This window comes from Actinia tenebrosa, unplaced genomic scaffold (assembly GCF_029948245.1).
Source record: "Actinia tenebrosa isolate PJP-AT-01 unplaced genomic scaffold, QUT_ActTen_1.0 PGA_scaffold17__23_contigs__length_9995812, whole genome shotgun sequence".
Taxonomy (NCBI): domain Eukaryota; kingdom Metazoa; phylum Cnidaria; class Anthozoa; order Actiniaria; family Actiniidae; genus Actinia; species Actinia tenebrosa.
The window spans coordinates 6,624,142-6,645,699 of NW_028292577.1; the positions used below are offsets into that span (position 1 = coordinate 6,624,142).

Below are 21,558 nucleotides of genomic sequence, written 5' to 3' on the forward strand. Positions count from 1 at the left end.
ACAAAACAGAAAAAAAACTATCAAAAGTCCAAGATGTGCTTTTTTTATTGCTGTAGAATGTTCCTAGAAATATTTTTTTGAGTATGACGTCATGTAAGATTTTGGCACGTAATCTTGGCATAGGAGTGCCACTTTGGCTTTTTGTTCTCTTTTAACCAATGAAATCATTATCGAAAATCAAAATAAACACTTGACACTGAGTTAATGAATTCATAAGCATATCACTTGAGAAATGTTAGTATATTTTTGACAAATTGCGGCTTCACTATGCCGGAGAAATTTGAATCCGAATATTTATTCATTCGGTTAGGCCTACCGTCCACACTAGTCCGGGCGAATCCGGAACAACAATTCTTTACCGAAAACGAATTTTTTCGAATACGGTCTCCAGAGTGGAACAATTTGAAAACGCCAGCTAGCCGCATTAGTGTGGACGGAGAACATTTCGTATCCGAAATTTTTCGAATACAATGACGTCATGATTGTTATGGGAACATGGCGAGAAGGCTAAAAATTCACCGCAGGCTCGATTTCAGCTTCGATGCACATGCTCAGATGTGCAATGAAGCGTTTTTGCCGCCTCTGATCGGACTAGTGTGGACGCGAAACATTTTCTCCGTTTTCATGTGTGGACGGAAAACTTTTTTTTCGGTTTCGGTGTGAAAGTTGCGGATTCAAATCTATCCGGCATAGTGTGGATGTGGCCTTAGTCAGCAGTAACAAAAACCCATAGAATATCAATATTATTTATATATATTAGTACATTATTTTATTCATATATATCTACAAATTTTTCGAAATAAGTTTACGATTAATTTTCATGAAAATACTATTTGACAAAAAAGCTGCTTTCTTACAACTAACGTTTTTTATAACTAAATATTTCCCGGGATTCTTGGTGGAGATTTTTCCAAGTTTGTCGTGACCCTTGTTTTTTTCGACCCAACAAAACTCTCCAATGGCTTTTAAACGCGGAATTTCAATGCACTTAACAGAACCAAAACAGGAACTGCTGAAGGGGGATGAGATTGAAGCTTCCTTCCTTAATTTCAAACGAGATCCTATCTAGGGTGAATCGGTAATAAGCCGCTAATGACGTACCATAAGACTCACTCCATAACAGAATCTCTAGGACGAGTATTAAGATGATAGATATAGGTAAATAGATTGTACTGAGATAAGACAATACCACTAATGGAAAATACAGAGTATTCATTATATTAACTGGGCTGGACGTCTGAGTGGAGTCTTCCATCAAGCTTTTATTAGACATTCAGAGGTTAGGAAGAAAAGTAGTTCGAGTTGGCAGTGCAACTTGGTAGATGCCATCTTGGAAATACGTCTCTTAAAACAGCCTCACAATGCTCTGCAATGCCACCTCGAACCAAGTTTTCCCTCAACCTCCGAATGTCTAATAGAAAAACAAGGTGACCAAAGTTGTAGGTTTTTTTGCGGAAAGTAATGTGGGGTGGGTCGATATTCAACTACAACTTTCCTTTTCCTTTGACTGGAAATATATTAGTGTTTACCCCAACTCTTTCCTATGCATTCTCTACTTTCACATCCCCATAATGCCTTGCGTCTTTGGGGGAGGGGGGGGGGTGTAACCAATCAAAAAACTGTCCCAAGTTGAAAGGTTTCTTAATTGAATTTATACTATACCTGCTTAAATCTGTACAATACTGATTATCAGTTTATTCCAAGCTATTTTTGCGTGTACAGTTTCTTCAAGGCATTGTCAACATTGTCTGATCAGCCTTCAGCAAAATAAGTGGGTTTTTACCCTTTGGTTACCCCCCAAAGACGCAAGGCATTATGGGGATGTGAAAGTAGAGAATGACGTTAAGCTCTTTTTAAAATTACTGTATTTTCGTTGTTGGTGACCTCGTCACGTGACTAACCAGTTAAACTAGAAACTAGACTCTTCCAATAGGACTATTCCATTCAATTGGTTTCGATTCTTGTCCAATCCGATCCCAGTAATCGACGGCGCGTACTTTGAACCAACCTTTGTGAGAATTGCGTCTTTGATCTGTGGAAAAATATCGTTAGCGATCGCTACTGATTCTGTTAAACAAGCTATGAGACATTGAGCTTGTTCGCCGGATCCATTCCTGTCAGCAAACACTATTAATACTGAATGGCTCAACTGACTACAGTGAGCAACACATAAGATATAAGCTTATTTATATATTTATTTACCATTATTTATGTATAAAGCATGTGAACATTTCATCTATTCATTTATCCCTATATCCATCTGTTACCCCCTTAATTATCTACGTACTGCGCATCCATGCAATCAATTCCATACTTCCCATCCGTTCATCCATTTATCCATCCATTTATTACGTTTCCTCCCATTACATTTCCCCCTCTCCCTCCCTCCCTCCCTCAGCCTATCGATCTTTCCATGTCACAGTATCCATCTTTTAATCCATTCATCTTTCCATCGGTTGATCCATCCGGTCTAATGCCGGATTGTCAGACATGTCTTGCAGCTGGAGTCATATCAGATATCAAGTCTGGAAATTCAATAAACCTCAGGCATGATGACATTTTATATCTACGCTTCCATAATCCCTTTCATTAGCTTTTTGTTATGCTGATTATTATCTTGGTATTCTCAAAAGAGTTTTAAAGTGCACATGAACCCTTCGACAATACTTTCAGTACTGGAAGTATAGTCGAAGGAGTAATGATAAAAAGGTAAATTATACACCGTGAAAAGATGAAAAAGCTTACTGACGTTTCGAGATGCAGCTCTCACTAGTTTTTAGCTAGTTATCTCTTCGTATTGTCGAAGGGTTCATTTGCACTTTAACATTCGAATATAAAAGAGATTTTGAAAAGGATTGTCGTAGTTTAAGTATGAACCTCATTAGGGTTAGGGTCTATTACCTTTCTCATCTTCAACGACCACTTGATAGGCAAGGAAGATGATATCCACGTGGTTCACCACTACATAAGGACCGGCTTCGAAAGTCTTCGAGTATAGAACTTTATATGTCTTGATACACCTACGTAATGAATGTTATTAATATTAATAAGATATTATTAAAATCTTCTATGTCAAGTGATACCCCGGCGCAATGAAAATTAATAATATTAATACGATATTATAGAAATATTTAATGTACCACGTGGTACCTTGATGCACCTGCGCAATGGGTATTTTTAAATATTAATAAGATATTATTAACATATTTTAAGTGTCACGTGATGCGGCCTTGATGATGCTCTTGCGCAATAACTAATCGCTGAATGATAGTATTAAGATATTAAAATAATGGATGTGTCGTGACGAAACTAAGCAATGGCTTTCATCACTATTGATGTTATTAGATATTATTTAGCTAATCAATATATCACGTGGTTACCGGGCTCCAGGGTGTTTCCATGACACCAGGACCTCGTTGCTTGAAACATCAAGAAGCGAAACCTCTGCAATCTAGAAATAGGTAACGGTACGTGTTACAAATTTCTGTCTTTCGATTAACTTTTACCTAGCACATGCACGTCCCTAAAAACCAATTAAAAAAATACTGAACCACGATAATATGAGTTTAACTTTTACCTCATACCTTTGAGGGAGGAGTTAGTGGCTTAGCACAAAAATGCATCAAGACCACACCAGGTAAAGCCACTTCTAAGCGAGACGTAATGATCCCTGGACGCACTTCTGGAGGAAGGGGAAGCGGGCCAGCCACCCGCACAGGTTCCTGGGAAATACGATACCAATTGCATGTCAAAATGCAGCTCAATTTAGAGGATATAACAATAGGTTTCCAATTCTCAGCTTCCTAAGTCTTCTTTAAAGTCTTTTATAAAATAATTGGGATAGTACGCGCGCTACGATTGGTCGAAAACCATGCTTGATGAGAGTATCAAAACACGCTCGCGTCATTTTAGCGCGCGCGAGTATTGCAACTGTCAGATTTGCAATAAAATTAACAGATCAAAAACAGTTTTCCGTGTTTGATACTCTGATCAAAACACGCGGGATGTTGGGAGAACACGAGAGGAGCGTAGGAAACCACGACGCGTAGCGGAACAGAGTATCAAACACGGGATCAGAGTATCAAACACGGAAAACTGTTTTTGATCTGTTAATTTTAGGTTGTTATGAAGTAGAGAGGAAAAAGTACTAGTTACCTGATTTAGACGAAGCTCGTGGAACTGCTTTTCCGTAGGAAACACCGGAGACATCATCTTTCTCCATGTGCCGTAAGGATTGCCATGCTTGTTGTCAATCATATATACAACGTACAATACTTCGTTCACCACAGGTACCCCACTAATGTTTAGGTTTACCACAGCTTTCCCAGTACGGTTAGTCGTGTCGTTACTGTTATAAGCAATAACTGTAAGCTCCCAGTTGTTGTATCGGATGCCGTGGTCGTGAACGGTGGAGGCAAGTAGTCCTAAATCATCGTTCCTAGCGAACTAGAGAAAAAAATAATCGTATAAATATTGCAGTTCTTAGGTACGTACAGATTAGTTTAATCGCGCAGGTTTGCGCCGCATCTAAAATGTTGCTTTTTATTTGTCTCATTTTAAAGGCAAAAATAACAAATGTTAGAAAATTATTTATCAGACTTTATGTCGGGATAACAAAAATTCTCCGTCCGACTAAATAGACCCTTTGAATGTGACGTCAAAGCAGCTCAATTTGGAGGACAAAATAAAAGAATTTCAATCTCCTGAGAATTGGAAACCTATTGTTATGTCCTCCAAATTGAGCTGCATTCCGAGGTATTTTTTTGTGGGTTTGGAGGGAACTTCGCGAAATCGCGCGCTTGTCCATCCTCAGCCTTGGAATTCTTGTATTGCCATTGTGGCAAATAAAGGAACGTTTTTCCGCTATAGAAGTAAACGCGTTATTTAAAGTATTTTATGTTCTTCGGCCTCGGTTGCATGTCTACGACTGACAGCTAACTTACACAATTGGTCACCATGGAAACTTCAGTGAAGACCTGTCGGTCACCAAGAATGGAGAGCAGCCCCATCACACTAAACACAGGCTTCTTAATGAACTCAACTTTCCGGGGATGCGACGTGTTCATTTGAAATCGAGCCAGGAGAGTTCTTTGAGAAAAGAAAGAGGGAGGATAGCCCATGAATCCATTGTCGTTACTAAGTAGAGAGTATCTGTGGAGAAAAATACATTTGTTGGAGAGAGACGCGCTAACTAGCGTACATGTTGAGAACTACAAGACGCGCATGCGCAATGGGATTTCTCTCGTTTCCAGATTAATGTATATAAATTTCACATATATATTGAAATGTATCTGCTAGAGATATGGGTTTTTGGGATTTTTTAAAAATATTAGATTAAATAACCAGGACCATACTTCCAGACATCGAGTGCTGAACCGTCGTATGGCAGCGCGAAGCATTTACGGCTACGCCGGAGATTTCGGCCCCGACACCGCTATCCGGAGAATTACTGACTGATCAGGAAGCTCGGCCGAAGCCTAAGGGAGAGGTTAGTCGGCCCCTAGACCGTAGATGATTAACCCCTATGACCAGCAAACTCGATATTTCACTTGCGTCACCAATGGCTTGATATCCAAGGTCACTCCTTTCCATGTGGGACTCTTAAAAATTGAGCGAAAGAATAAAACGTGAAAAGATGGATGGCAAGGCATGTGTAGTCGCAAAAAAAGGCTGAATCATACGTTTTCGTAGTAAAACCATCAGTAAAACTTACTTCATTCTATGAGTCGGTATCAAGAGGTTTTGATGTTCAGCGATAATCTAGTACAGTAAAAAAAAGCAGATAGTTTTTGAAAGAAATCATTACGGTGTAGACACACATGCTAGGATCGTTTTTACAAATTAAGTTAACCAATCACGATGTCAGTAAAAAATTGAAGATAATCAGGAGAAAACAAAAATAGCCAAATACAAGGTGGTTTTTCCTTGATAACTTCTAAGTTGTCTGATTGGTTAAAGTTGGATTGCTTTGTTTTTATAATTTGTTAACTTCGTTAAGTTGGTTGAAAGTGGTTCCAGTTAGTTTAGTGTCTCAGTGCTATATATGTCTGTTGGTGTCAGCTATATGAAATGGCCTTACATTTTTGCATTACCTTACCTTGACAACCATAGCCGCATACCTAGCATCAGCACGCCACTCCTCTTCCTTACTCCAACCCACAAGGGGATCGGCTTCGTCGTTGTACACAGGGATCCCAACAAATTTGGGGAATTTTTGTTCGATGGTACTGAGTACACGTTGTTCTGTCTCTAGTATAGTTCTTGAATGTCCTTGCCCTTTGATGTGGAAGGAAATAAAGTCCAGTCTCACTCCTTTCTTGCCGGTGAAGAAGTTGATTCCATTGTGACAGTGATCAAGAAGAGACTAGGTGGAAAAAAATTAAGGGAAAATGTACACAATGTGATTTCAGGATCTAAACCTTATAGTGATCTAAAGTGATGTGTATGGTGATGATGATGATTGATGGTGATGATAGTGATATATTGATAATGAGTGTGTGGCTATGATGATGCTGATGACAATACTGATAATAGTTTTTGATAATGATAGCATGATCCATATATGCCAATAAATGATTATCATGATAATGATGATGATGATGAAGGCAATGGTATATGATGATGATGATGTCGATGATAATGCTGATGTTGATATTGATGATGATGAATATAATAATTATTTTTGATGATTATAGTATGATTAACTAAATGCTAACAAATGTTTATCATGATGATAATGTGCTTCAAGGATGACAGGAAAACCAAGCTCTCGACCACTCACATAGAATATTGGATGTGTCTCAGGGTCTCCAGAACCAGGACCACCAAGTCTCAAAGTGGGGTGTGCCATACGTAGCCCCTCAGAGCAAGCATCATAGTAATTCAAATATCCGGGCAGAGAGACTTTTATTCCATCAAAATGTTCTTTGTTCTGAGGCTCATTCCATGATTCAAAATTCCATTGAGAGACTTCTTCCAGTCCATATTGCTCTAACAAGAATTTAGCATTGAAAAAATGTTTATTAATGCTTGGGTGGCAGGTATTTAACTTGTATTTGTTGCACTCTTGATAAGAATAGGGTTCATTGACTCCACCTCCCAAGGGTGGATCCAGCCAAAATTTTAGGGGGGGGGGGGCTAATTGAGTTTAGGGGGAGCTAATTGAGTTTCTTCCATCAACACAATGAAAAACAATAAAAAAATCATCTAATTCTTCAGTTTTGTTTTGTTTTGTTTTGTTTTTTGCTGAAGGGGGACTTCAGCCCCCCTTTGCCCCCCCCCCCCCCCCTGGATCCACCCTTACCTCCATATCAGGCCAGCCAGAAACATGGATGCTAGTATTTAACTAGAATACCTAGAGAACAATCCCTCATTTACTTTACAGAGTTCTATTAACATAGGTCTATTAAGTAGGCTTTTGGTTTCTCAATTATAAGAAAGAGAAAACACAGGAAGCCCATAAAAAGACCAAAACAATAAATGAAATTCACAGTGGGAGAGAGTTCCATGGATTGGATCTAGGGGGGTCCAGCCTTGACAAAAGCACAGTGAGCCCCTCACAAGAAAAGCACATGAATGTTATGCCTAGTAATTTTATCCTAGAATAAAAATCCTTAGGATCTGAGATCAATGTACTCCTCTGGGGGGTGGGGGGAGGGAAATAGGAGCTACTCATTCAGAACCACATGTGATATATATAATTATAGGCATCTGTATGATAATACCTATAAGGTGAAGTCCCAGTGCCTTTATCAAATCCCTCCAAGCATAGATTTCCTTCTCGTCATCAAAGTCTGTAAAATAGTCTGATGGGTTTCCCATCAGCTCAAATCCTGGTCTGAGCCCGTTGCTAAGCAACAACTTCAATGCCTTGTCCAGGTAGGTGAATGAGTACTCCCTTGTACCATCATGAGATATAGACATTGACATTAAGTCTAACAACCAATGAATACGGATTTGTTCAATGCCATTGTTGGGTACAGAGCCAATATAGACTATGTTCTGTGCAATATCATTGGTTGACATGAACTTGTAGAAGTCCTGATGGGGGTCTGGTGGGCAAAAACCAGTGCTTTTCCAGAAATGTTTCAATATGTTCACCTCCATACTGGCATTGATTCTAGCTGTGTACAATGTGATAGGAGTATTATTCACGCAGTCTTTTAAAGATAATGCCTTGCTTTCAATATAATAAAGTGTGAATAGAACAAGAACAAGGCAGACAGATCTTTGCCCAGCCATTGAAGCAATAGTACCTCCGATAGATTTGATTTTTAAAAAAATGCTTTTTCTCATGCTGGGTTTCCTTTGTGATTCAGACACAGGGTTCCCAACACATACAAGTACCAACTCGCAAATATTTACCCTTTTTTCTTTTACAATCAATTCTGCTTCTCTCAAAATATCTATCGTTAATACTTTTTGCTTTATTTTAAGCCAATCTTTTTTTATTCTTTAAGTGGATGGGCTGACTGGGCTTCCTGCGTCTAAAACTAGTTCTAGACTTCTAGCGTTCAGTCAAGTAACGCCTTGTTGTATTTGCATTTTGCAAGTCTTTTAATCTTTTCCAGTCAAAATGTCGAATGTCGATGTTTGTGCATTTGCACATGAAGGAAAATTCAAAGAAGTTTATGAAAGAATAGAAGCACAGCCTAATCTTGTTACAAAGAAAGATCAGGCAAGTACAAAAAGTTGTTTTTTATGTATTTTTTAGTGAAATTTTACTTTTAACGGCATGCCATTTAGTCTTTAGAAAACTACAGTACGAAATCTTTTCTCTCTGCAGTTGTATAGCCTCATTTATTTTGAAAGTTTTTCTTGAATTTCAATTCTAATTTTCTCTGTAAAATCGTTTTCAGAATGAAAGAATTGCTTTACACTGGGCTGCATCAGGTGGTCACACTGAACTAGTTTCCTACCTTCTGAAGAATGGATCTCCAGTGGACGACATTGATGATGTAAGCCGACGTATAAAAATTAAAAAGGGGTATAGGGGGTCAGAGGATAAAAAAAATTATAAGGTCCAATTCATGAAAGTACTATTAATATTTCAATACTTTTTTGTCATTAGTGTGGTTGGACTCCTTTGATGATAGCATCATCTGCAGGCAGGACAGAAATTGCAACTATTTTAATTGGACTTAATGCGAACGTTAATGCTTGCAACTTCAATGGTCAGACATGCCTTCATTATGCTGCATCTAGGAACAGATTTGAGGTGAGATATAGTTAAAAAGAGCTTTTTATGTGCTTTGTTTACAGAGCACATGAATAAAGTGACATATTAAGCACAATGGAAGCATGAAGAGAAGTGCAATTTTTAAGCTAGCCCTTTTCACACTTCTTGAGTGCTTTTGATGCTTCCTACAGTAAGTGCTTTGATGCTTTGATATATAGAAAGAAAGAAAGAAAGAGAGAAAGAGAGAAAGAAAGAAAGAAAGAAAGAAAGAAAGAAAGAAAGAAAGAAAGAAAAATATCTAAGCTATATAATAACAAAAAATATAATTAAGATATAAATTTCATTCTTGTTCTTGAAGAGAGTTTTGACATTACTTGTGATAGTATAAATTATATTTCATTTTTAGATAGCAGAAAAATTGATTGAAAATGGAGCAAATGTAAATTCAAGAGACAAAACTAGTAATGCCACTCCTCTGCATAGAGCTGCTTCTCGGTGAGGACCATTTTGTTTAAGTGCACTTTACCCCTGATATGATACTTTCACTATTGATTCTCCAAAGTGAATAGTTGAGTGATGAAATATTTCTTCATTTGAATGTTGCACCTTTAAGTTATGAAAGTTTATACTTCCAATATGTTAAATATTAATGACTGTATTGTCATCCCAGGCTTTTGAGTGTAATTTGTTTTAACTCATAATACTAAATAATAGCCATTATGAGACACCAAATTTATGGTACACATTTTGGAAGCCTTAAGTATAATAACGGAAACTACTACGTATTTGTTTGAATTTGTTTGTGTATTTAATGCGAGACTAAGGCTGAGCAAAAGAGTACATGAAACTGGAGTATTTTTTCACCTTTTTATGGGTTTTCTGTGGTAGTAGTGTGAGGTACCCTGTAACAATCACCCTGCCCCCCCTTTTTTTAAATCCTGGATCCCCCTGATTACAGCAAATATGCTGAAAGATCTTCTTGCCTTCTGTGCAATCTGCATGTTTTTGTCATATTAAATTGTTCACTTTTGTTTTAATTTTTTCCCCCCAAATAGTGGTCATTCTAACATGGTCAAGTTACTGATAAATGCAGGCTGTGATATTCAAGCTGTAGATATTGAGGGAAACACTGCATTGTAAGTAACTTGAAAACGTGGTCTCAAAAAAATTGTACTAAACTCTGGACTGATAAAAAATTAGGACGCAGCTAACTCACAGATTAAACCCTGAAACAACCTCTGGGCCGTCCAATGTCAGGGCATGGTTAACTCACAGATTGAACCCTGAAACAAACTCTGGCCATCCAAAGTCAGGGCATGGACAACTCACAGATTCAACCCTGACACAACCTCTGGACTGACCTAAGTTGGGATATGGTGAGGAGGGAGTAAAACCAGAGAACCCAGAAAAAACTATTGATTCAAGTGAGAGACCTAACAAACTCTACTCACATGTGATGCAGAGTATGAGAATCAAACCCAAGGCCCATTATTGAGTGCCAATTACCACACTTCATTTCTACCCATTTGATGTTAAAGATATATAGAGGGTAGATTTTGAAAGTTGGATGATAACTATGTTCATTTGAGAATGTTTGTAAAAAAATACATGAAATTTTTTTCTATGTTTTTCCCTGAACAGACACATGGCTTGTGAAGAAGAAAGGTCCCAAATAGCTGTCTTTTTAGTAGAACATGGGGCTGATATGACAATCAAAAACAAGGTAGGGATAGGGACTCAGGGGAATTTAAACCACACTCTATTCATCATCATGCTTTATCAGTCTTTTAAAGATAGAAGTTGGCTTCCTGTGGCAAACTGAGAAAAAATTACTTAAGATTGAAAAACACGTAGATTGAGTTTGGCTCTTGATTTGAGTTTTGTACACTTTGCAGCAAAAGAAAACAGCGGCAGAGCTGGCGAACAAGGGTTTGGGCCGACAGCTGATTCAATTGTCTGGGATGAGTGACAAGTAAGAAGGAAACATACTTTGAGTGTAAATATGAAGGAAAATGCAAGGATTTAAGGTACACTTGGTTCAACTTTGAAACAGCGTAGTCTGTTTTACAAAGATAAAAGGTGTTATATGAAATATATATGTATAACACTTGTCAATACATGGCGGGTTTGCCCACGATGTATGATGGGATTGACTGGTGAAACTCACCTGGTGCATGATGGAATTGACTGATGCATCTCAGGGTGGACTAGTGCATGATGAGATCGACCGGTGCATCTCAGGATGGAGTGGTGCATGATGAGAGATCTACCGGTGCATCTCAGAATGGAGTGGTGCATGATGAGAGATCGACCGGTGCATCTCAGAATGGAGTGGTGCATGATGGGATTGACCAGTGTATCTCAGGATGGACTGGAGCATGACGGGATTGTCAGATGCATTACCGGAATGCCACACATGGTCGTTGACTGAAAAGATAGAAGCGTCAACGTCGCAGTTTGTTATTAACGAAAGAAAAACATTCAAGGGAATTTCAATCTGATTGTGGAATTTCTGATCAATTTGTCAGAGATTGACAGCTTACTGAAAAACCTTGTGATTGATTTACTGACGTAAATAGTGCTTTAAAAGTTATCAATTTCGTCAGAGTTGTGATCGATTGCTTCACGAGAGATTTAAAGCTCTTAAAACTCTTAAGACATCGAGATTACGTCACGCTGTTTGTGATTACGTCATGAAGCATTCGAGACGTGTCGGCGTATATTTTAGCGTTTGAAGGCGCATTTTAGGAAAGCGTTTATGGTGTAGTAAATCTTCTCAGACGAAAGCAGATACTTCCAAGAAACGATGGGATGATATTCTGTGTACCTTGTTTGCTATTCTATGAAAAAAAGAAATAAATGTATTTCAAAGATAATCTGCTAACTATGCTTATTATGTAAATGACCTATCCGGCTTTCTACTTTTTATTCCTGTCCTGTGCTGAGCTCCCGCATTTTTTTTCCTTTTTTTTTTCTTTTCTTTTTTTTGCTTCTGATATAGAGAATTCTTTACGTGATGTCTGAGTGTACTCATTGTTTGAGCTAAAGATTATAGTTATGAACGATTTGTTGCTTCGTCTTTTTGAATACATCTGCTTTTTCCCCTGAAAGAAAAGAATATGGAAGCAAAAAGACAGAAAAGGAAGAAGTAAAAGAAGGAACAAGAAAAAAGGAAGAAGGCGGGAAAAGACAGATAGGAAAAAAAATAGGAAAGAAGAAAGAATGATAATATGGAAAGAGAGAACTGAGAAATTAATTAGGCAATAAGAAAGGAAAGAACAAACGCAAAAAAGGAAAGTAAGTAAGAAGGACAGAAAAATGGAAGGAAGAAAGGAAAGAAAGAAGAAAGAAAGAAAGAGAGAGAGAGAGAAAGAAAGAAGAAAGGAAGGAAGAAAGAGAGAGAGAGAGAAAGAAAGAGAGAGAGAGAGAGAAAGAAAGAAAGGAAGGAAGGAAGAAAGAGAGAAAGAAAGGAAGGAAAAAAGAAAGAAAGAAAAGAAAGAAAGCTCAAAAGTATGTTTCAAGATTACTTTACCTTGGAACGTTACCCTCTCAACATTTGTCACTATCGGAAGAACCCTTTTCTTCTCAAAAGTGTTTTGTTTTTAACAGAAAAATGTACTTGAACAAAAATCCTTGAACGTCATCAATTAATTCTCTAAAATTATCCCTTTATTGTCAATATTTATTCTAATGAATTAATTTTCATAACCAAGGATTCACACCATTCATATCTATTCGTACCATCCAAGAATCCTATTTATTTTTCTTCTAGATGTTTGTTCATCTCCCTACTTCTAAGTCGGTTATTCAGACTTTTCGCTCATAGAAGGGAAGTCATTAAAAGACATGTTTTCGTCCAAGAAAAGTTAATTTCCGTTTTATTGTATAGAAATTATAAAAAAGGTTTGGAATTGAAAATCTTGTTGACATTACTCTTGCCATGTCATACGAATTTAATGTTGAAGTTGTCGTTTTGTTCTCGTATTTTCGTGTCTTAATTTCATTCTGATTTGTCAGGAAAAAGATAGATTTGAGCTGTACCATTGCCTAACTTTACACCAACACTTTGATGTTATTTAGTGGCTATTATCAATTATTATTATTTCCTAATAAAAGCGTTTCCTGATTCCTAACTCTTTTGAGAAATTCCAGTTTGATCAACGCTTTTACCTACAAAATATTCCCAAAATATCTTAACAAAATTATGTAGGATATATTTCAGGTTATGGCAAAATTAAAATGGGTTTCAACGCGATATTTTCAAAACCAGCTGGTTTCGAAAAGAATTCTTAATTAGATTTTCACAGGAGCCCGAAGGCTTTTCAATAATTCCTTCTTACCTGTTGTCCTCGTTTGCAACCCCCTCCTATGATTTACAAATGCATATTATTCCAGTTGCATGTATGAATAAATTAAGCCGGTTGACGACGATCGTTGCCAAAATAAGGTACACTACTAGTTGCTAAAAAATCTGCAGTCGGATACAATTCGATATATCAATTATATATTAAATATTAATGCAGTTTTATCCGCTAACTTCAACTGCTTTTTAGTTGTGTTGTGCATCGTTGCTATGCACAATTTGAACTTTGGGAAAGATGGAACAGATATTTCACTATCTTGCTGCAGTATTTACAAGATTTCTCTTCCTTATTCACGCTGTTTTGATGATCTGCTGGCTTGTTCTTATCAAGGGTAATGGATTTTATTTCGTGTTTTTGGTGCTTTTGGTGGCTCTTGTCCTTGAAACAGTTTATACTGTGGTGTTTCGTAAAGGACACGAGCACAATGGGTAAGTAAATACATTCACCGCTCTTCTCAAATTTATATCGTTTTTTTGTTGTTGTTGTTGTTTTTTTTTTTTTTTTTTTTTTTCTTTTTGTTTTGTTTTTGTTTTGAAAAAGAAAATATCATTATTCAGCGTAGTGCTTTCTAAGGCATTTATTTTTACCTACTTTTCCTAAATTAGAAAAAATAACTTAGGTCTCTTGACATGATTTAATACACTGAAGAGTTTTGAAAATTCACATCTTAAAAACGAAAATACTTCTTCTTCTCTTTGTTCCATCCAAAATTTTCTAACAGATATAAGTATTTGTTTTTAAAAGCATTTCTAACTTTATTTGTCGTAGCTAACTAGTATGTTAGCTAGGTTTTGGGTAGTAAATGTTGTGTGGAAAATAGTTTTCTCACTTCGTTTTCACGAGTTCATGCTGTTATTAGCAGATGGAAAAATTGTTATGACTCTATTTGGAGTCATTCAAGTTTGATTACATCAAATAAATATTTTATAAATCGAAGCAAATCTCATTATTACATTCCTTTTCCTTGTATTCTAGTAATTAACGTGATAGAAAACCTAAAATTAGGCGTAAAAGTAGTTTATAATTCATGAGTTTTCGCTAATTTTTTAACGCCGTCAGTCTTTTAAAAAAGCCTTCTCGATGTCGTATTGCTGTATAAGCCCTGACAGGCCAAATTGCCTCAAAAAAATTACTTTATTCAGAGAAAATTCAATAGTTGTTTTGAAATCGGTATTTCCACACTTAATTGCCATAGCCTACTTTGAGAAGATCTACGTCTGTTCAGCTTGTCGGAAACTCTCTGACATTATAACAGACGTACACCCAAAACACATGCTAAAACTTATCAAAAAGATCTGAACGAAAAAGTAAATTTAATTAGTTTTTCAAATAACTCAAAACTTTTTTCAGAATACTACTTCAATGAAGACAATAATTACAATTTTGAATTTATCGTTGAATTGTTTTTCTTAAATTAAAAAGTCGTTTGGTAACGTAAAGTATGAGGAGAACTCTAGTGTGATTTTTTAAGAATTTTATTCAGAATCACGCACTTTTGAAAATTTCATGAGTTTGAATGAATAACGCGCTTTCCTTTTCTGAATTAAATATAAGAATCATAAACTCGATCTGTCATCGTTAACTAAAGAGAAATTTCTCATTGTAAGTGAGAGCTTTCGTACTTAAGGAGTGATAAATTATCATTTTGGACTACTTTTGCCGACTTTGTGTTTTGACACTCTTGGACTTTCTCGACATGTTCTGAAAAAATAACGAACACGACCCGTGAAATGTTTATAAGGGTGGGATATTGTCTTGACTTCCGTGCACTGTCTTTTTAGACAAAAGTTTTCACTTTGTTTGGCTTCTTGTTGAAAAAGAGTCTAAATATTATTCGGCTCGGTAAAAGAATTTTTGTCACGTCCCCGTCATAAACATTGGATTGGTTTTCTAAAGTAAGAGTTTCAAGTTCGTCTGATCATAGAATATTTGCCCTTCCGCTAACATCTCACCACCTGTAAATCATAAGATTTCAAAGATTCACTTACGAAAACTTCCCTCCTCAAATCACGTCTTAAATAATCGATATTCTCGTTTTATCTTCCTACTAAGTAACCTCATTCTTCACATTCTTAGTTCTAAGAATCTGTAATACAACACATCCTGAGTTGGCGCCGAATTTCTTTTGAACGGACTTAATATTTTCGCTCGCCCACTCCACCATTTTGATTTCTATATTCGAAGCTTATTAATTCAAGGGTCAGTTATCGCAAGTAAAGGGAAAGTATTAATTAAAATGAGTGTGATTATTCTACTTTAAAGTCTATTTTATATGTTTTATATATTTAAGTTAAGGTTCATTGAAATTCGTTAGATATTAGTAATTAAACATTGTATCAATGTCGTTTTTCAATAAATAAACTCAATAGACTTTCAGGAAAAAAAACATGCAAAACTGCACATATATAGATATATCCTTATATATACATAGCTTCAACTTTCGCTTGTCCAGTAAAGTATTACATATGGTTTTGTAAAGTTTGTGAATTTTAGGGATAGCGCATGCGCACTAGAGTACCGCGTGGGTTGATATAATCTGTGCACGTACTCGGACGTTTTTTTTTTTTTTTGTTTGCTAGAAAAGAAAGAAACATTGTTATTAGCGGATTAAATGTAAATAATTTTTTCTTTCTGTGCCGGATGAGAGCGGATGTTCAGGTTTTGAGACAGCGTGTCTAGTCCGTTTCTTATTAGGAAATCAAAGATTGCTTTGATTTTATCGAAAACTTATTTTCCGTTAATGGAAGATGTTTCCGATTGTCGAGTACCTGCCTGCCTGCCTGCCTGCCTGCCTGCCTGCCTGCCTGCCTGCCTGCCTGCCTGCCTGCCTGCCTGCCTGCCTGCCTGCCTGCCTGCCTGCCTACCTACCTACCTACCTACCTACCTACCTACCAACTACCTACCTCCTACCTACCTACCTACCTGCCTGCTTGCCTACCTACCTACCTACCACCTACCTACCTACCTACCTACCTATCTACCCACCTACCTACTTAACTATCTATTGACCACGTACAGAACTACGTACAATATTTCATTACCTACCAACTTAGCGTGTTAGCTATTTGCTTGCTTTCATAACCTTATAGTAGACTGAAGTTATAGTTTTTAATTTTTTTTTTATATCATCGTAATCTCAACTTTAAATTTTTATGGCACACTAATAAGCCTACCTCATAACCCTTTTTTGGTTCCTATATCCAGATTTTGTCTTAGTATGTTTCTCTATCTACTGGCTGTGATTCCCTGCGACTGGATCGCAAAAAGAGAGGTTCTCAAGTGCATAGTAGAGACAAGAGCGCAGAATCCTGGCTCCGTCTGTAAGAACGCTATAAATTCAAGTATTGGAAAGGTAAATAAAATATCAATAAGATGATAAATTCTTTTCCCGTTCCTGTATCCTATCAATCGTGCGTTCTGATTAGCTTCTCTAGCAGGCAATATTTTCTTAGTATCTGCCCGCGGTGACACTAGAGAAAAACGTTTGCGCATGCGTGCACTTCAGCACGTTTTCTAAGAATTTTGAAGAGTTTAAGTGGGAAAATAAATGTTTGAGAGTATACGAGAGTATGCGTTTGTCAGACCAAGATACTGTATTAACAAACACAATATGAAAGAATTAGCCTTAAGTTTCAAACATGGACACTAAGTTTTGGCATTTTGTGAAGTCCAATTTATCAGGCATGTTTGAATGTCAAATTTACTTATGTTTTGACTAATTTTTCACTCGTTTTTCACTCGTGTCGCCCGCGGTCAGATACTGACGTCATCCGCGCGCGCGCATGAGATACTGAACGGATTGCTAAAAAAGTCGAAATCGAAAGTGCCGATACCACCTAACTTGATATTTTCAGTATTAAATTTACATAAAGTGAGTATTTGAATGGTAAAAGAATTTCATATGATTCCAGTGATGCATCTTGGAGATATCAAGGTTTATACTTCCAATATGTTAATGAGTGTTGTTTCAGGGATCCATCTGTGAGTTAGCCATGGGTATACACCTAATTGAAAAAACGTCGGGTTCAAAAAAAAGGTTATATTATCAAAGCTAAGACTGAAGGGGAGCATGGGAAGACAAACAATTATGCTAATTTCATGCGTATTGCAGTTTTCCCTTCCTGTGCACATTTTATGCATCATGGCTTTGGCATGTTGTTAATCTAGGTCGACCTACTTTGCTCTACTGTGCATTTTTACATGTCAATATGCAAATATAATACACATTTCGGAGTACCCAAAATCCTTTTCGGTCTTAGCTTTGATGATATGACCTTCTCGAACCCGACTACGTTTTTTCAATTAGGTGTATCAATAAAATTTGAAGGTAAAGTTTGGAGTGTGCACATAATTTCTTTATAATATTTTGTTTCCCCTTTGGTAGGCCTTGATGTCAGTATTCCCCAACTCAGACGACGAGGTCGTCATCTACACATTAGAACAAGCCTTAGTTCTCATTCTCGTCATTGGCCGCTGGCTTCTGCCCAAAGGAACCTTATCGCGCGACCAACTATCTCAACTTTTATTAGTCTACGTTGGAGTGGCAGCGGATATCATAGAGTTCACCGAGATCATTAAGGAAGATGAGATCCGCAACGCAAAAATGCTGATGAACAAGCATTTCGTTAACGCAGTCATACTCTTCTGGAGTATCAGTCTCTTCCAGTTCACTCTCACCATTTCAGCTACCGAGAGAAGCGCCCAACGAATCGAGAAAGAAAAAGCGCAACTTCAAGAAGAGATCAAAAAGCTCAAAGACCTCGAGAAAGCTAGGAGAAGAAACCAAATTGCGCCTGCTTTGTACACTTATAAGCGGTCTGCTTCCCATCACAGTGTCGAAGAAATCAAGCTAAAATATATTCACACTAAGAATGGACTCGGAGTGAAGCCAGATACCCAAGAGAGTCTGGACGAAGACTCGGAAAAGGCAAATGACGCTACAGGGCGTCCAAGGGGATATTTCTTTCGTCTCAAGGGATTTTTAGTTGCATTCGTCGCAAAATGTCAGGACTATGTCGAACTCGTTAACCTTCTTGTGCCTTTAATGATGCAGGATGGTCCTTATCTTACCATCCGACTTATCGCAATCGCATACTACAAAGTCAGTCACAGCACATTGTACTTTTTAACCGTTAAGAATGCTCTGGTGGTGATGCTTCAAGTATACCGAATTTTCGTACTTTACTACAAGCCGCCTGATGATGATTCGGATGAGATCTCAGAGTTCGACCATTCGACGCGATTGACAAACGTCCAGACTGCCATCAAGAGTGTACAACAGGCGCGCCTTGCAATACGACTCGTTACCAGGCTACAAAAACAAGCTCGGTGGCATAACTCTAGTCGAAGATACAACGATCTTGAAAAGGCCGAGAGTCCATCGACCCCGAATACATGGTGTAGCAAATTTTCAAACTAAAAATAACTGTAATAAATCTCGCTTTCCGATTGGTTAGTGGCGCGTGCATTATGGGAGCACACAGCACGCGCGTGCACTTTCTATTGCTATCCTAAAGAAGAGCTATTGTATTTCATGAAAAGAAATAGGAAATTTTGCCGTGCTGTGTGCTTTACGACAATACACGCACACATACACACATAAATACACACATACACACAACACACACACACATACACACATAAATACACACATACATACACACAACACACACACACATACACACTACACACATACACACATACACACATACACACATACACACATACACACACACACACACATACACACACACATACACACACACATACACACACACACTACACACATACATACACACATACATACACACACACACACACACATACACATACATACATACACACTACACACATACACACATACACACACACACATACACACACATACACACATACATACACGCATACACACACATACACACATACATACACACATACATACACGCATACATACACACACGCATACACACACACACATACACACAATACACACATACATACGTGTTTTGCCATCGAATTCTCAGGCGTCGCGGCTTTATGACTGCACACAGCACTCGTTTTATGTTTGTTCAATGTTTCATTCTTAAACATATCGAGAAAAACGCTTACAAACGCGCAGATGTTAGCATGATTTCTGTTGATAATGCTGGAAGTGAATTTTTGTATTTTTGAATATATAATATATGCTGGGATGAAGTTATTGTACTACTTATTTAAATAACGAATTTAATTCATTTTCTCTTAATTTTATGCTCTGAAAAGAACAACTAATATTTTAGATTTTATTTTATTTTATTTTTGAAATAAATGGATGAATATATAATATAGCCAGTGGTAAAAAAATATTTCACCAGTGAGGGCATAAAAAAACTATTGCAATGCGCCTCAAGTGAGCGGGAAAACATCGCAAGTGACGTCATCGATATCCTCACTAGTGAAGATATAGAGGATATTACATGGGCGCGCGGAGATACGAAATTTATCTTCGAGTGTTGAAAAGATCTCTCACAAGTGAGCGCAGCGAACGAGTGAGAGATTTTCAACACGAGAAGATAAATTTCGTATCTCCAAACGCCCATGTAATATTCTGTTTATTATATAATTATCAATGAAAGTATGTTTTGGCTTTTTCATGCAATTCTTTCCGTGTATTTTTGAATAGCCATCGCAATGGTGTTATTTTCACACGTGAAAATAACATGTTATTTTCACGTGTGAAGATATCAATTTTTCGAAATAGAGAAAAATAGATATTTCATTGGTAATTATATAATAAATGGAAAATATGTTACTCAGGTCCCGGATGTAGTTTGTACGAAAAATACGAATGGCGTATTTCCCAGTAAAACACTCATATATATCTGATAAATGTATGTACGTATGTACTTAGTTGAAGAGTGCATCATTGAGACGTTGCGTCGATGCATTTACTTTGTGTTTGCGATGCAAAGTGCGATTATCTCGCACGAGAATAATAAGAATATACATATTCGAGACTACTTTACGTAAGTTAGATAATACTCAATACAATACGATATAATATACAATACATCTTTATTCACATTTCCTTTTATGTTAGATTACATTAAATTATATATTTAGGTTAATTGAAAAGAAAGAAAATACTTATTTGGTCAAACAGATAAAGCTAGATAAGATATGAGATGTAGTGAAAGCAAATGCGTAGAGCCTAAATAAACCATAAAGTTTCCCAGTAAAACACTCATGTATATCTGATAAATGTATGTACGTATGTACTTAGTTGAAGAGTGGATCATTGAGACCTTGCGTCGATGCATTTACTTTGTGTTTGCGATGCAAAGTGCGATTATCTTGCACGAGAATAAAAGAATATAAATATTCGAGACTACTTTATGTAAATTAGATAAGACTCAACGTATAACATGAATGTTATCATTAGTGCGTTGTTTAAGATAAAATCCGATATTGTTTTTTTTTAAGTCATAGGTTTGTCCACGGCGATAATGAAAATTCTACTGTTTTATGGATACATGATACGTGGTATGAGATGAGATGAAATGAGATGAGATGAGATGAAATGAGATGAGATGAGATGAGATGAGATGAGGTGGTATGATATGATATGATATGAGGTAGTATGAGATGAGATGAGATGAGATGAGATGAGATGATATGAGGTGGTATGATATGATATGATATGAAGGTAGTATGAGATGAGATGATATGATATGAGGTGGTATGATATGATATGATATGACGGTCGTCTTGGATGGATGAGATGATATGCGGTGGTCGCTATGCTCTGATTGAGGTGGTATATATGATTGGATATTGCTATGAGGTAGTGTAGATGAATGAGATGAGTTATGAGGTGGTTGCCTTCTAATGAGTGGTTGTCCTCGATCGCTTGCGTGTATGAGTGCGCTGGCTCCTGCGGTGGTCTGCTATGATATGATATGAGGTGGTATGATATGATATGATATGAGGTAGTATGAGATGAGATGATATGATATGAGGTGGTATGATATGATATGA

At 37.1% G+C, this 21,558-nt stretch overlaps 3 protein-coding genes across 5 annotated transcripts; 2 read left to right on the top strand and 1 right to left on the bottom strand.

The window, feature by feature from the left end:
- Window positions 1-27: 27 nt before the first annotated feature.
- Window positions 28-12,788, bottom strand: LOC116286222 (alpha-L-iduronidase). Of its 3 annotated transcripts, XM_031692678.2 has the most exons (12): window positions 12,711-12,788; window positions 11,346-11,605; window positions 7,725-8,123; window positions 6,782-6,990; window positions 6,098-6,364; window positions 5,714-5,760; window positions 4,944-5,151; window positions 4,156-4,446; window positions 3,585-3,722; window positions 3,381-3,451; window positions 2,902-3,020; window positions 28-2,032 (listed from the first exon to the last, which is right to left on the bottom strand). In XM_031692678.2, the coding sequence occupies exons 3-12, from the start codon at window positions 8,104-8,106 to the stop codon at window positions 1,917-1,919; spliced, it is 1,848 nt and encodes a 615-aa protein (XP_031548538.2). In that variant the 5' UTR covers window positions 8,107-8,123; window positions 11,346-11,605; window positions 12,711-12,788; the 3' UTR covers window positions 28-1,916. The 3 variants fall into 3 exon arrangements, with proteins under 3 accessions (XP_031548538.2, XP_031548540.2, XP_088887889.1); XM_031692680.2 differs by lacking the exon at window positions 12,711-12,788 and having other exon boundaries at window positions 4,944-5,088; window positions 11,346-12,208; XM_089031763.1 differs by lacking the exons at window positions 7,725-8,123; window positions 12,711-12,788 and having other exon boundaries at window positions 11,346-12,207.
- LOC116286224 (uncharacterized) lies at window positions 8,538-12,054 on the top strand. The gene is made up of 7 exons (XM_031692683.2): window positions 8,538-8,677; window positions 8,859-8,957; window positions 9,071-9,217; window positions 9,585-9,673; window positions 10,234-10,314; window positions 10,820-10,901; window positions 11,074-12,054. Exons 1-7 carry the CDS (start codon window positions 8,576-8,578, stop codon window positions 11,152-11,154), a joined length of 681 nt encoding a protein of 226 aa, XP_031548543.1. The 5' UTR covers window positions 8,538-8,575; the 3' UTR covers window positions 11,155-12,054.
- Window positions 12,789-13,342: 554 nt separating the features above from the next.
- On the top strand, window positions 13,343-20,961 carry LOC116286223 (transmembrane protein 26). The gene is made up of 3 exons (XM_031692682.2): window positions 13,343-13,970; window positions 16,747-16,894; window positions 17,927-20,961. Exons 1-3 carry the CDS (start codon window positions 13,777-13,779, stop codon window positions 18,959-18,961), a joined length of 1,377 nt encoding a protein of 458 aa, XP_031548542.1. The 5' UTR covers window positions 13,343-13,776; the 3' UTR covers window positions 18,962-20,961.
- Window positions 20,962-21,558: the final 597 nt, after the last annotated feature.

What these genes read in the sequence shown, in the direction of transcription:
- LOC116286223 (XM_031692682.2), top strand. Translation starts at nt 13,777, where the DNA reads ATGGAACAGATATTTCACTATCTTGCTGCAGTATTTACAAGATTTCTC. An exon ending in AAAGGACACGAGCACAATGG is followed by an intron (nt 13,971 to 16,746) that starts GTAAGTAAATAC and finishes TCCTATATCCAG; the next exon opens with ATTTTGTCTTAGTATGTTTC. An exon ending in TAAATTCAAGTATTGGAAAG is followed by an intron (nt 16,895 to 17,926) that starts GTAAATAAAATA and finishes CCCCTTTGGTAG; the next exon opens with GCCTTGATGTCAGTATTCCC.
- LOC116286222 (XM_031692678.2), bottom strand. Translation starts at nt 8,106, where the DNA reads ATGGAGGTGAACATATTGAAACATTTCTGGAAAAGCACTGGTTTTTGC. An exon ending in TTTCCATGGTGACCAATTGT is followed by an intron (nt 4,447 to 4,943) that starts GTAAGTTAGCTG and finishes TTTTTTCTCTAG; the next exon opens with TTCGCTAGGAACGATGATTT. An exon ending in TGGAAACACCCTGGAGCCCG is followed by an intron (nt 3,021 to 3,380) that starts GTAACCACGTGA and finishes TTCATTACGTAG; the next exon opens with GTGTATCAAGACATATAAAG.
- LOC116286224 (XM_031692683.2), top strand. Translation starts at nt 8,576, where the DNA reads ATGTCGAATGTCGATGTTTGTGCATTTGCACATGAAGGAAAATTCAAA. An exon ending in CTGCATAGAGCTGCTTCTCG is followed by an intron (nt 9,674 to 10,233) that starts GTGAGGACCATT and finishes CCCCCCAAATAG; the next exon opens with TGGTCATTCTAACATGGTCA. An exon ending in ATTGAGGGAAACACTGCATT is followed by an intron (nt 10,315 to 10,819) that starts GTAAGTAACTTG and finishes TTCCCTGAACAG; the next exon opens with ACACATGGCTTGTGAAGAAG.